This window comes from Chiloscyllium plagiosum, unplaced genomic scaffold, assembly GCF_037043375.1.
Source record: "Chiloscyllium plagiosum isolate Xiang-an unplaced genomic scaffold, Cpla_swu_hap1 HiC_scaffold_46, whole genome shotgun sequence".
Classification (NCBI taxonomy): Eukaryota; Metazoa; Chordata; class Chondrichthyes; order Orectolobiformes; family Hemiscylliidae; genus Chiloscyllium; species Chiloscyllium plagiosum.
The window spans coordinates 2,715,584-2,730,421 of record NW_028270184.1 but is presented as its reverse complement, the minus strand read 5'-3'; the positions used below and the strand labels follow the sequence as shown (position 1 = coordinate 2,730,421).

General features: G+C 56.1%; 1 protein-coding gene across 1 annotated transcript in view; it reads right to left on the bottom strand.

Annotated features, from left to right (window-relative positions):
* Positions 1-14,838, bottom strand: part of LOC122547681 (sodium/potassium/calcium exchanger 3-like) — a 161,102-nt gene that overhangs the window by 17,997 nt on the left and 128,267 nt on the right. The window contains exons 12-14 of the mRNA XM_087983563.1: positions 13,613-13,779; positions 10,019-10,133; positions 370-482 (exon numbers count right to left, since the gene is read on the bottom strand). Of these exons, the coding sequence (XP_087839689.1) occupies positions 370-482; positions 10,019-10,133; positions 13,613-13,779 (395 nt within the window). The remainder of the gene's footprint in view (positions 1-369; positions 483-10,018; positions 10,134-13,612; positions 13,780-14,838) is intronic.

Genomic DNA, 14,838 nt, shown 5'->3' with positions numbered 1-14,838 from the left:
GGAGATGGGATCGAGGCGTTCGGCTGCTCCCAGAGGCAGTCTCTCCCCCACATTGGGATGGGAGGGAATCGGGAACAGATCCCGAGGGAGGGAGGGAGGGAGGGGGGTGTTTAGTTTGAGGCAGTGAGTTGTTGTGTCCTGGGAAAGTGTACGCAGGGAAAGCGCATTCAACAGGAATTTTCAAAAGGTGTGGAAAAGTCAGGGGGATATCGGGAAAGGATGAATCCACAGGGAGCTGTGGGGGCTGGGGGGGGGGGAGAGAGGGTGGGGACAAAATGAAGAGTTGTTTCAAAGGGCCAGCACGGGATAGTTGGGCTGGACGGCTTGTCTGTGTGCTGGGAGATACTGGGATAGTTTTCCGGGACTCACCACCGAGCCATAGTCCAGCACCAGGGTCCGCAGCATCCAAGGAGCTCCGAGGCCAAGCAGAATGTCAAATACATTACTGCCGATGGAATTTGAGACAGCCATATCCCCCATCCCTGCAAGAGATAGGCAGGAAATCCCAGCCGGTTACACCAGATCTGACAGGCCGGGTTACCTGTCATTCAAAAACACCCACGATCCCACATCCTCCACAACATTACCATCCACTCCAGGACATGGAGATCCCATCCCAACTCCTCCCTCACCCTCACACACACTCCTGTATCTGGGGAGGTCTCTCTAACCCTCTCTCCCTCACACACTCCTGTATCTGGGGAGGTCTCTCTAACCCTCTCTCCCTCACACACTCCTGTACCTGGGGAGGTCTCTCTAACCCTCCCTCACCCTCACACACACTCCTGTACCTGGGGAGGTCTCTCTAACCCTCTCTCCCTCACACACTCCTGTACCTGGGGAGGTCTCTCTAACCCTCCCTCCCTCACACACTCCTGTATCTGGGGAGGTCTCTCTAACCCTCCCTCCCTCACACTCTCCTGTATATGGGGAGGTCTCTCTAACCCTCCCTCCCTCACACACTCCTGTATCTGGGGAGGTCTCTCTAATCCTCCCTCCCTCACACACTCCTGTATCTGGGGAGGTCTCTCTAACCCTCCCTCCCTCACACACTCCTGTATCTGGGGAGGTCTCTCTAACCCTCCCTCCCTCACACACTCCTGTATCTGGGGAGGTCTCTCTAATCCTCCCTCCCTCACACACTCCTGTATCTGGGGAGGTCTCTCTAACCCTCCCTCCCTCACACACTCCTGTACCTGGGGAGGTCTCTCTAACCCTCCCTCCCTCACACACTCCTGTACCTGGGGAGGTCTCTCTAACCCTCCCTCACACACTCCTGTATCTGGGGAGGTCTCTCTAACCCTCTCTCCCTCACACACTCCTGTACCTGGGGAGGTCTCTCTAACCCTCCCTCCCTCACACACTCCTGTATCTGGGGAGGTCTCTCTAACCCTCTCTCCCTCACACACTCCTGTATCTGGGGAGGTCTCTCTAACCCTCTCTCTCTCACACACTCCTGTACCTGGGGAGGTCTCTCTAACCCTCCCTCACACACTCCTGTATCTGGGGAGGTCTCTCTAACCCTCTCTCCCTCACACACTCCTGTACCTGGGGAGGTCTCTCTAACCCTCTCTCCCTCACACACTCCTGTACCTGGGGAGGTCTCTCTAACCCTCCCTCCCTCACACACTCCTGTATCTGGGGAGGTCTCTCTAACCCTCCCTCCCTCACACACTCCTGTATCTGGGGAGGTCTCTCTAACCCTCCCTCCCTCACACACTCCTGTATCTGGGGAGGTCTCTCTAACCCTCCCTCCCTCACACACTCCTGTATCTGGGGAGGTCTCTCTAACCCTCCCTCCCTCACACACTCCTGTACCTGGGGAGGTCTCTCTAACCCTCTCTCCCTCACACACTCCTGTATCTGGGGAGGTCTCTCTAACCCTCCATCCCTCACACACTCCTGTATCTGGGGAGGTCTCTCTAACCCTCTCTCCCTCACACACTCCTGTACCTGGTGAGGTCTCTCTAACCCTCTCTCCCTCACACACTCCTGTATCTGGGGAGGTCTCTCTAACCCTCCCTCCCTCACACACTCCTGTATCTGGGGAGGTCTCTCTAACCCTCTCTCCCTCACACACTCCTGTATCTGGGGAGGTCTCTCTAACCCTCCCTCCCTCACACTCTCCTGTACCTGGGGAGGTCTCTCTAACCCTCCCTCCCTCACACACTCCTGTACCTGGGGAGGTCTCTCTAACCCTCTCACTTTCACACACTCCTGTATCTGGGGAGGTCTCTCTAACCCTCCCTCCCTCACACACTCCTGTACCTGGGGAGGTCTCTCTAACCCTCTCTCTCTCACACACTCCTGTATCTGGGGAGGTCTCTCTAACCCTCCCTCCCTCACACACTCCTGTATCTGGGGAGGTCTCTCTAATCCTCCCTCCCTCACACACTCCTGTATCTGGGGAGGTCTCTCTAACCCTCCCTCCCTCACACACTCCTGTATCTGGGGAGGTCTCTCTAACCCTCTCTCTCTCACACACTCCTGTACCTGGGGAGGTCTCTCTAACCCTCTCTCCCTCACACACTCCTGTACCTGGGGAGGTCTCTCTAACCCTCCCTCCCTCACACACTCCTGTATCTGGGGAGGTCTCTCTAACCCTCACACACTCCTGTATCTGGGGAGGTCTCTCTAACCCTCCCTCCCTCACACACTCCTGTATCTGGGGAGGTCTCTCTAACCCTCCATCCCTCACACACTCCTGTATCTGGGGAGGTCTCTCTAACCCTCTCTCCCTCACACACTCCTGTACCTGGGGAGGTCTCTCTAACCCTCTCTCTCTCACACACTCCTGTATCTGGGGAGGTCTCTCTAACCCTCTCTCCCTCACACACTCCTGTACCTGGGGAGGTCTCTCTAACCCTCTCTCCCTCACACACTCCTGTATCTGGGGAGGTCTCTCTAACCCTCCCTCCCTCACACACTCCTGTATCTGGGGAGGTCTCTCTAATCCTCCCTCCCTCACACACTCCTGTACCTGGTGAGGTCTCTCTAACCCTCTCTCCCTCACACACTCCTGTATCTGGGGAGGTCTCTCTAACCCTCCCTCCCTCACACACTCCTGTATCTGGGGAGGTCTCTCTAACCCTCTCTCCCTCACACACTCCTGTACCTGGGGAGGTCTCTCTAACCCTCCCTCCCTCACACACTCCTGTACCTGGGGAGGTCTCTCTAACCCTCCCTCCCTCACACTCTCCTGTACCTGGGGAGGTCTCTCTAACCCTCCCTCCCTCACACACTCCTGTACCTGGGGAGGTCTCTCTAACCCTCCCTCCCTCACACACTCCTGTACCTGGGGAGGTCTCTCTAACCCTCTCTCTCTCACACACTCCTGTACCTGGGGAGGTCTCTCTAACCCTCTCTCCCTCACACACTCCTGTACCTGGGGAGGTCTCTCTAACCCTCTCTCTCTCACACACTCCTGTATCTGGGGAGGTCTCTCTAACCCTCTCTCCCTCACACACTCCTGTATCTGGGGAGGTCTCTCTAACCCTCCCTCCCTCACACTCTCCTGTACCTGGGGAGGTCTCTCTAACCCTCCCTCCCTCACACACTCCTGTACCTGGGGAGGTCTCTCTAACCCTCTCTCTCTCACACACTCCTGTATCTGGGAAGGTCTCTCTAACCCTCTCTCTCTCACACACTCCTGTACCTGGGGAGGTCTCTCTAACCCTCTCTCCCTCACACACTCCTGTATCTGGGGAGGTCTCTCTAACCCTCCCTCCCTCACACACTCCTGTACCTGGGGAGGTCTCTCTAACCCTCCCTCCCTCACACACTCCTGTACCTGGGGAGGTCTCTCTAACCCTCTCTCTCACACAATCCTGTATCTGGGGAGGTCTCTCTAACCCTCCCTCCCTCACACTCTCCTGTACCTGGGGAGGTCTCTCTAATCCTCTCTCTCCCTCACACACTCCTGTACCTGGGGAGGTCTCTCTAATCCTCTCTCTCCCTCACACACTCCTGTACCTGGGGAGGTCTCTCTAACCCTCCCTCTCTCACACACTCCTGTATCTGGGGAGGTCTCTCTAACCCTCCCTCTCTCACACACTCCTGTATCTGGGGAGGTCTCTCTAACCCTCTCTCCCTCACACACTCCTGTATCTGGGGAGGTCTCTCTAACCCTCCCTCCCTCACACTCTCCTGTATCTGGGGAGGTCTCTCTAAACACTCCCTCCCTCACACACTCCTGTACCTGGGGAGGTCTCTCTAACCCTCTCTCCCTCACACTCTCCTGTATCTGGGGAGGTCTCTCTAACCCTCCCTCCCTCACACTCTCCTGTATCTGGGGAGGTCTCTCTAACCCTCCCTCCCTCACACACTCCTGTACCTGGGGAGGTCTCTCTAACCCTCTCTCTCTCACACACTCCTGTATCTGGGGAGGTCTCACTAACCCTCCCTCTCTCACACACTCCTGTACCTGGGGAGGTCTCTCTAACCCTCTCTCCCTCACACTCTCCTGTATCTGGGGAGGTCTCTCTAACCCTCTCTCCCTCACACACTCCTGTATCTGGGGACGTCTCACTAACCCTCCCTCCCTCACACACTCCTGTATCTGGGGAGGTCTCTCTAACCCTCTCTCCCTCACACTCTCCTGTATCTGGGGAGGTCTCTCTAACCCTCTCTCCCTCACACACTCCTGTATCTGGGGAGGTCTCACTAACCCTCCCTCCCTCACACACTCCTGTATCTGGGGAGGTCTCTCTAACCCTCTCTCCCTCACACTCTCCTGTACCTGGGGAGGTCTCTCTAACCCTCCCTCCCTCACACTCTCCTGTACCTGGGGAGGTCTCTCTAACCCTCTCTCTCCCTCACACACTCCTGTACCTGGGGAGGTCTCTCTAACCCTCCCTCCCTCACACTCTCCTGTACCTGGGGAGGTCTCTCTAACCCTCTCTCTCCCTCACACACTCCTGTACCTGGGGAGGTCTCTCTAACCCTCCCTCCCTCACACTCTCCTGTACCTGGGGAGGTCTCTCTAACCCTCTCTCTCCCTCACACACTCCTGTACCTGGGGAGGTCTCTCTAACCCTCTCTCCCTCACACACTCCTGTATCTGGGGAGGTCTCTCTAACCCTCTCACTCTCACACTCTCCTGTACCTGGGGAGGTCTCTCTAACCCTCTCTCTCTCACACACTCCTATATCTGGGGAGGTCTCTCTAAACCTCTCTCCCTCACACACTCCTGTACCTGGGGAGGTCTCTCTAACCCTCTCTCCCTCACACACTCCTGTACCTGGGGAGGTCTCTCTAACCCTCTCTCCCTCACACACTCCTGTACCTGGGGAGGTCTCTCTAACCCTCCCTCCCTCACACTCTCCTGTACCTGGGGAGGTCTCTCTAACCCTCTCTCTCCCTCACACACTCCTGTACCTGGGGAGGTCTCTCTAACCCTCTCTCCCTCACACACTCCTGTACCTGGGGAGGTCTCTCTAACCCTCTCTCCCTCACACACTCCTGTATCTGGGGAGGTCTCTCTAACCCTCTCACTCTCACACTCTCCTGTACCTGGGGAGGTCTCTCTAACCCTCTCTCCCTCACACACTCCTGTACCTGGGGAGGTCTCTCTAACCCTCTCTCCCTCACACACTCCTGTACCTGGGGAGGTCTCACTAACCCTCCCTCCCTCACACACTCCTGTATCTGGGGAGGTCTCTCTAACCCTCTCTCCCTCACACACTCCTGTACCTGGGGAGGTCTCTCTAACCCTCTCTCTCTCACACACTCCTGTACCTGGGGAGGTCTCTCTAACCCTCCCTCCCTCACACTCTCCTGTATCTGGGGAGGTCTCTCTAACCCTCCCTCACACACTCCTGTACCTGGGGAGGTCTCTCTAACCCTCTCACTCTCACACTCTCCTGTATCTGGGGAGGTCTCACTAACCCTCCCTCCCTCACACTCTCCTGTGTCTGGGGAGGTCTCTCTAACCCTCTCACTCTCACACTCTCCTGTATCTGGGGAGGTCTCACTAACCCTCCCTCCCTCACACACTCCTGTATCTGGGGAGGTCTCACTAACCCTCTCTCCCTCACACACTCCTGTATCTCGGGAGGTCTCTCGAACCCTCTCTCTCCCTCACACACTCCTGTATCTGGGGAGGTCTCTCTAACCCATTCTCCCTCACACACTCTCCTGTACCTGGGGAGGTCTCTCTAACCCTCTCTCCCTCACACACTCCTGTATCTCGGGAGGTCTCTCGAACCCTCTCTCTCCCTCACACACTCCTGTATCTGGGGAGGTCTCTCTAACCCTCTCTCCCTCACACACTCCTGTACCTGGGGAGGTCTCTCTAACCCTCCCTCCCTCACACACTCCTGTATCTGGGGAGGTCTCTCTAACCCTCTCTCCCTCACACACTCCTGTATCTGGGGAGGTCTTTCTAACCCTCTTTCCCTCACACACTCCTGTATCTGGGGAGGTCTCTCTAACCCTCGCACTCTCACACACTCCTGTACCTGGGGAGGTCTCTCTAATCCTCTCTCCCTCACACACTCCTGTACCTGGGGAGGTCTCTCTAACTCTCCCTCCCTCACACTCTCCTGTATCTGGGGAGGTCTCTCTAACCCTCCCTCCCTCACACACTCCTGTACCTGGGGAGGTCTCTCTAACCCACTCTCCCTCACACTCTCCTGTACCTGGGGAGGTCTCTCTAACCCTCCCTCCCTCACACACTCCTGTACCTGGGGAGGTCTCTCTAACCCTCCTCATTCCCCTCACACACTCCTGTATCTGGGGAGGTCTCTCTAACCCTCTCTCCCTCACACTCTCCTGTACCTGGGGAGGTCTCTCTAACCCTCTCACTCTCACACACTCCTGTATCTGGGGAGGTCTCTCTAACCCTCTCTCCCTCACACACTCCTGTATCTGGGTAGGTCTCTCTAACCCTCTCTCCCTCACACACTCCTGTATCTGGGGAGGTCTTTCTAACCCTCTTTCCCTCACACACTCCTGTATCTGGGGAGGTCTCTCTAACCCTCGCACTCTCACACACTCCTGTACCTGGGGAGGTCTCTCTAATCCTCTCTCCCTCACACACTCCTGTACCTGGGGAGGTCTCTCTAACTCTCCCTCCCTCACACACTCCTGTACCTGGGGAGGTCTCTCTAACCCTCCCTCCCTCACACACTCCTGTACCTGGGGAGGTCTCTCTAACCCTCCCTCCCTCACACACTCCTGTACCTGGGGAGGTCTCTCTAACCCTCTCTCCCTCACACACTCCTGTACCTGGGGAGGTCTCTCTAATCCTCTCTCCCTCACACACTCCTGTACCTGGGGAGGTCTCTCTAACCCTCTCTCTCTCACACACTCCTGTACCTGGGGAGGTCTCTCTAACTCTCCCTCCCTCACACACTCCTGTACCTGGGGAGGTCTCTCTAACCCTCCCTCCCTCACACACTCCTGTACCTGGGGAGGTCTCTCTAACCCTCCCTCCCTCACACACTCCTGTATCTGGGGAGGTCTCTCTAACCCTCCCTCTCTCACACACTCCTGTACCTGGGGAGGTCTCTCAAACCCTCTCTCCCTCACACACTCCTGTACCTGGGGAGGTCTCTCTAACCCTCTCTCACTCACACTCTCCTGTACCCGGGGAGGTCTCTCTAACCCTCCCTCCCTCACACACTCCTGTATCTGGGGAGGTCTCTCTAACCCTCCCTCCCACACACACTCCTGTCCCTGGGGAGGTCTCTCTAACCCTCCCTCCCTCACACACTCCTGTACCTGGGGAGGTCTCTCTAACCCTCTCTCTCACATACACTCCTATATCTGGGGAGGTCTCTCTCACCCTCTCTCCCTCACACACTCCTGTACCTGGGGAGGTCTCTCTAACCCTCTCTCCCTCACACACACTCCTGTACCTGGGGAGGTCTCCCTAACCCTCCCTCCCTCACACTCTCCTGTATCTGGGGAGGTCTCTCTAACCCTCCCTCCCTCACACACTCCTGTACCTGGGGAGGTCTCTCTAACCCTCTCTCTCCCTCACACACTCCTGTACCTGGGGAGGTCTCTCTAACCCTCTCTCCCTCACACACACTCCTGTACCTGGGGAGGTCTCCCTAACCCTCCCTCCCTCACACACTCCAGTATCTGGTGAGGTCTCTCTAACCCTCTCTCCCTTACACACTCCTGTACCTGGGGAGGTCTCTCTAACCCTCCCTCCCTCACACACTACTGTATCTGGGGAGGTCTCATTAACCCTCTCTCCCTCAAACTCTCCTGTATCTAGGGAGGTCTCTCTAACCCTCTCTCGCACATACACTCCTATATCTGGGGAGGTCTCTCTCACCCTCTCTCCCTCACACTCTCCTGTATCAGGGGAGGTCTCGCTAACCGTCTCTCCCTCAAACACTCCTATATCTGGGAGGTCTCTCTAACCCTCTCTCCCTCACACACTCCTGTATCTGGGGACATCTCTCTAACCCTCTCTCTCACTCAAACTCCTATATGTGGGGAGGTCTCTCTAACCCTCTCTCCCCTCACACACTCCTGTATCTGGGGACATCTCTCTAACCCTCTCTCTCTCACACACTCCTATATCTGGGGAGGTCTCTCTAAACCTCTCTCCCTCACACACTCCTGTACCTGGGGAGGTCTCTCTAACCCTCTCTCTCTCACACACTCCTATATCTGGGGAGGTCTCTCTAAACCTCTCTCCCTCACACACTCCTGTACCTGGGGAGGTCTCTCTAACCCTCTCTCCCTCACACACTCCTGTCCCTGGGGAGGTCTCTCTAACCCTCTCTTCCCTCACACACTCCTGTACCTGGGGAGGTCTCTCTAACCCTCCCTCCCTCACACACCCCTGTATCTGGGGAGGTCTCTCTAACCCTCTCTCCCTCACACACCCCTGTATCTGGGGAGGTCTCTCTCTCTCTCTCTCTCTCTCTCTTTCTCTCTCTCTCTCTCTCTCTCTCTTTCTCTAAGCTGGAACTCAGTGTGTGTTAGGGACACGGGGCGGCAGAGTTTAGGATGAGTAGATAAATCCTGAGGGTCAAAAGTGGGAGAGGAGAGGGGAGAGGGTTAGAATAGATGAGTCCGCAGCTGGTGATGGTAAGGGGGTGGTGTGTTGAGGGCTCCAGAAGTTGATGAGCTGCGACATGAGGAAGGGGGGTATATTGTGGTGAGAACAGGGAGTAATAGCCAGCCTTTGTAAATGGGTCAGGAGTGATGAAAGCACGGTGATATGATGGGGAATGCTGTCGGTAAATGTGAGGCCATCGATTTTGATCAGAGTAACAGCGAAATGGACGATTATTTAAACAGTGAAAGGTTGCAACGTGCCGCTGTGCAGAGTGACCTGGGTGTCCTTCTGCAGGAGTCACAGAAAGGTAGTCTGCAGCTCATTAAGAAGGCACTTGGAGTATTATCCTTCATTGCTTGAGGGATGGAGTTGAAAACCAGGGAACTGTACATGGTGCTGGTGAGGCCATCCTGGAGTGCTGTGTACAGTGTTGGTCCACTTCCTTGAGAGGGGACGTCCTGGCACTGTAGGGGGTACAGAGGGGGCAGATTCTGAAGTTGAGGGGGGGGGTTGCGTAGACTGGGACCGTGCTCATTGGAATTGGGGAAGAATGGGAGAGAATCTCATCGAAACATAGAAACTGATGAAGGGAGTAGATCAGAGCGATGCAGGGAGGGTGTTCCCATTAACTGGGCACAGCCTCAAAATAACGTGGGGGGGTGGGGGCAGGTTTAGGATGGAGCTGAGGAGGAACCCCTTCACCCAGAGGGTTAGCAATCGGTGGGATTCCCCCCCCCGCCCAGTTGAGGCGACCTCGTTGAATATTTTTAAGGTCAAGGTTTTGGAACAGTAAAGGAGTTACGGGATACGGTGAGAGGGTGGGTAAGTGGAGCTGAGTTCATGAAGGGGTCAGCCATGACCTTATTAAACAGCGGGGCAGGCTGCAGGGGCCAGACGACCCACTCCTGCTCCGGGATCTGATGTTCTCCTGAGGAAGACAGTCAGCTATTAATGCTTCCCCCCGGGAACGTCCTCTCCAGCAGAGGCTGGCCTTACCCTGCCGGGCCACGATGATGCTCGCCAAGCAGTCAGGAACACTCGTCCCAGCCGCCAGGAATGTAATTCCCATGATCACATCCGGGATTTCCAGCGAATATCCAATTATGGTCAGCTCAGAAAAAGCAACATGGGGTCAAACATCAGACACTCCCTCTACACTGTCCCCCCCATCAAACACTGCCAGGACAGGGACAGCACGGGGTTAGATACAGAGTAAAGCTCCCTCTACACCGTCCCCCCCATCAAACACTCCCAGGGACAGGGACAGCACGGGGTTAGATACAGAGTAAAGCTCCCTCTACACTGTCCCCCCCATCAAACACTGCCAGGACAGGGACAGCACGGGGTTAGATACAGAGTAAAGCTCCCTCTACACCGTCCCCCCCATCAAACACTCCCAGGGACAGGGACAGCACGGGGTTAGATACAGAGTAAAGCTCCCTCTACACTGTCCCCCCATCAAACACTCCCAGGGACAGGGACAGCACGGGGTTAGATACAGAGTAAAGCTCCCTCTACACTGTCCCCCCATCAAACACTCCCAGGGACAGGGACAGCACGGGGTTAGATACAGAGTAAAGCTCCCTCTACACTGTCCCCCCATCAAACACTCCCAGGGACAGGGACAACACGGGGTTAGATACAGAGTAAAGCTCTCTCTACACTGTCCCCCATCAAACACTCACAGGACAGGGACGGCATGGGGTTAGATACAGAGTAAAGCTCCCTCTACACTGTCCCCCCATCAAACACTCCCAGGACAGGGACAGCACGGGGTTAGATACAGAGTAAAGCTCCCTCTACACCGTCCCCCCCATCAAACACTCCCAGGGACAGGGACAGCACGGGGTTAGATACAGAGTAAAGCTCCCTCTACACTGTCCCCCCATCAAACACTCCCAGGGACAGGGACAGCACGGGGTTAGATACAGAGTAAAGCTCCCTCTACACTGTCCCCCCATCAAACACTCCCAGGGACAGGGACAGCACGGGGTTAGATACAGAGTAAAGCTCCCTCTACACTGTCCCCCCATCAAACACTCCCAGGGACAGGGACAGCACGGGGTTAGATACAGAGTAAAGCTCCCTCTACACTGTCCCCCCATCAAACACTCCCAGGGACAGGGACAACACGGGGTTAGATACAGAGTAAAGCTCTCTCTACACTGTCCCCCATCAAACACTCCCAGGACAGGGACAGCACGGGGTTAGATACAGAGTAAAGCTCCCTCTACACTGTCCCCCCATCAAACACTCCCAGGGACAGGGACAACACGGGGTTAGATACAGAGTAAAGCTCTCTCTACACTGTCCCCCATCAAACACTCACAGGACAGGGACGGCATGGGGTGAGATACAGAGTAAAGCTCCCTCTACACTGTCCCCCCATCAAACACTCCCAGGACAGGGACAGCACGGGGTTAGATACAAAGTAAAGCTCTCTCTACACTGTCCCCCATCAAACACTCCCAGGACAGGGACGGCATGGGGTTAGATACAGAGTAAAGCTCCCTCTACACTGTCCCCCCATCAAACACTCCCAGGACAGGGACAGCACGGGGTTAGATACAGAGTAAAGCTCCCTCTACACTGTCCCCCATCAAACACTCCCAGGACAGGGACAGCACGGGGTTAGATACAGAGTAAAGCTCCCTCTACACTGTCCCACCATCAAACACTCCCAGGGACAGGGACAGCACGGGGTTAGATACAGAGTAAAGCTCCCTCTACACTGTCCCCCCATCAAACACTCCCAGGGACAGGGACAGCACGGGGTTAGATACAGAGTAAAGCTCCCTCTACACTGTCCCCCCATCAAACATTCCCAGGACAGGGACAACACGGGGTTAGATACAGAGTAAAGCTCCCTCTACACTGTCCCCCCATCAAACACTCCCAGGACAGGGACAGCACGGGGTTAGATACAGAGTAAAGCTCCCTCTACACTGTCCCCCCATCAAACACTCCCAGGGAAAGGACAGCACGGGGTTAGATACAGAGTAAAGCTCCCTCTACACTGTCCCCACATCAAACACTCCCAGGACAGGGACAGCACGGGGTTAGATACAGAGTAAAGCTCCCTCTACACTGTCCCCCTATCAAACACCCCCAGGACTGGGACAGCACAGGGTTAGATACAGGGTAAAGCTCCCTCTACACTGTCCCCCCATCAAACACTCCCAGGACTGGGACAGCACGGGGTTAGATACAAAGTAAAGCTCTCTCTACACTGTCCCCCCATCAAACACTCCCAGGACAGGGACAGCACGGGGTTAGATACAGGGTAAAGCTCCCTCTACACTGTCCCCCCATCAAACACTCCCAGGACTGGGACAGCATGGGGTTAGATACAGAGTAAAGCTCCCTCTACACTATCCCCCCGCCATCAAACACCCCCAGGACAGGGACAGCACGGAGTTAGATACAGAGTAAAGCTTCCTCTACACTATCCCCCCCATCAAACACTCCCAGGACAGGGACAGCACGGGGTTAGATACAGAGTAAAGCTCTCTCTACATTGTTTCACCCATGGAATACTCCCAGGACAGGGACTGCACGGGGTTAGAGACAGGGGAAGGCTCTCTCTACACTGTCCCCCCCATCAAACACTCCCAGGACAGGGACTGTATGGGGTTAGATACAGAGTAAAGCTCTCTCTACACTGTCCCCCATCAAACACTCCCAGGACAGGGACAGCACGGGGTTAGATACAGGGGAAAGCTCCCTCTACACTGTCCCCCCCATCAAACACTCCCAGGGACAGGGACAGCACGGGGTAAGATACAGAGTAAAGCTCTCTCTACACTGTCCCCCATCAAACACTCCCAGGGACAGGGACAGCACGGAGTTAGACATAGAGTAAAGCTCCCTCTACACTGTCCCCCCATCAAACACTCCCAGGGACAGGGACAGCACAGGGTTAGATACAGAGTAAAGCTCTCTCTACACTGTCCCCCATCAAACACTCCCAGGGACAGGGACAGCACAGGGTTAGATACAGAGTAAAGCTCCCTCTACACTGTCCCCCATCAAACACTCCCAGGGACAGGGACAGCACGGAGTTAGACATAGAGTAAAGCTCCCTCTACACTGTCCCCCATCAAACACTCCCAGGACAGGGACAGCACGGAGTTAGACATAGAGTAAAGCTCCCTCTACACTGTCCCCCCATCAAACACTCCCAGGGACAGGGACAGCACAGGGTTAGATACAGAGTAAAGCTCTCTCTACACTGTCCCCCATCAAACACTCCCAGGGACAGGGACAGCACAGGGTTAGATACAGAGTAAAGCTCCCTCTACACTGTCCCCCATCAAACACTCCCAGGGACAGGGACAGCACGGAGTTAGACATAGAGTAAAGCTCCCTCTACACTGTCCCCCATCAAACACTCCCATGACAGGGACAGCACGGAGTTAGACATAGAGTAAAGCTCCCTCTACACTGTCCCCCCATCAAACACTCCCAGGACAGGGACAGCACGGGGTTAGATACAGAGTAAAGCTCCCTCTACACTGTCCCCCATCAAACACTCCCAGGACAGGGACGGATTGATGGGTTTCCGGTGGGGAATAATGTTCCCGAGCTTACCATCCAGACCATGATGTAGGAGAAGAGTCCGATCCACAGAGTGGAGCACAGGAAGGTGGCGATGAACCATTTCTCCCAGCGAGGCTGTGCACAGTCGGGCATGGTGTAGTACAACAGGAATCCGAGAGGCCAGGAGAACAACCACCTCAGCACCTCACCCCTCTGTCCTGCCAGAGCGGAAACATCCCGAACCAGCAATCAGCAGCTCGCAGCTCCCAGCCAACTCGGCAAACCGCATCCTGCTGCCGCCTGGGGCCACTACCCACAGGAGACCGGGATACTGACCGGGGTACTGACCGGGATACTGACCGGGGTACTGACCGGGGTACTGACCGGGGTACTGACCGGGATACTGACAGGGATACTGACCGGGATACTGACCGGGGTACTGACCGGGATAATGACCGGGGTACTGACCGGGGTACTGACCGGGGTACTGACCGGGGTACTGACCGGGATACTGACCGGGATACTGACCGGGGTACTGACCGGGATACTGACCGGGATACTGACCGGGGTACTGACCGGGGTACTGACCGGGGTACTGACCGGGATACTGACCGGGATACTGACCGGGGTACTGACCGGGATACTGACCGGGATACTGACCGGGGTACTGACTGGAGTACTGACCGGGGTACTGACCGGGATACTGACCGTGGTACTGACCGGGGTACTGACCGGGATACTGACCGGGGTACTGACCGGGATACTGACCGGGATACTGACCGGGGTACTGACCGGGATACTGACCGGGATACTGACAGGGATACTGACCGGGGTACTGACCGGGATACTGACCGGGATACTGACCGGGGTACTGACCGGGATACTGACCGGGGTACTGACCGGGGTACTGACCGGGGTACTGACGGGGATACTGACCGGGATACTGACAGGGATACTGACAGGGATACTGACCGGGATACTGACCGGGGTACTGACCGGGATACTGACAGGGAGACTGACCGGGGTACTGACCGGGGTACTGACCGGGATACTGACCGGGGTACTGACCGGGGTACTGACAGGGATACTGACCGGGATACTGACCGGGGTACTGACCGGGATACTGACCGGGGTACTGACCGGGGTACTGACCGGGGTACTGACCGGGGTACTGACAGGGATACTGACCGGGATACTGACCGGGGTACTGACCGGGGTACTGACCGGGATACTGACCGGGGTACTGACCGGGATACTGACCGGGGTACTGACCGGGG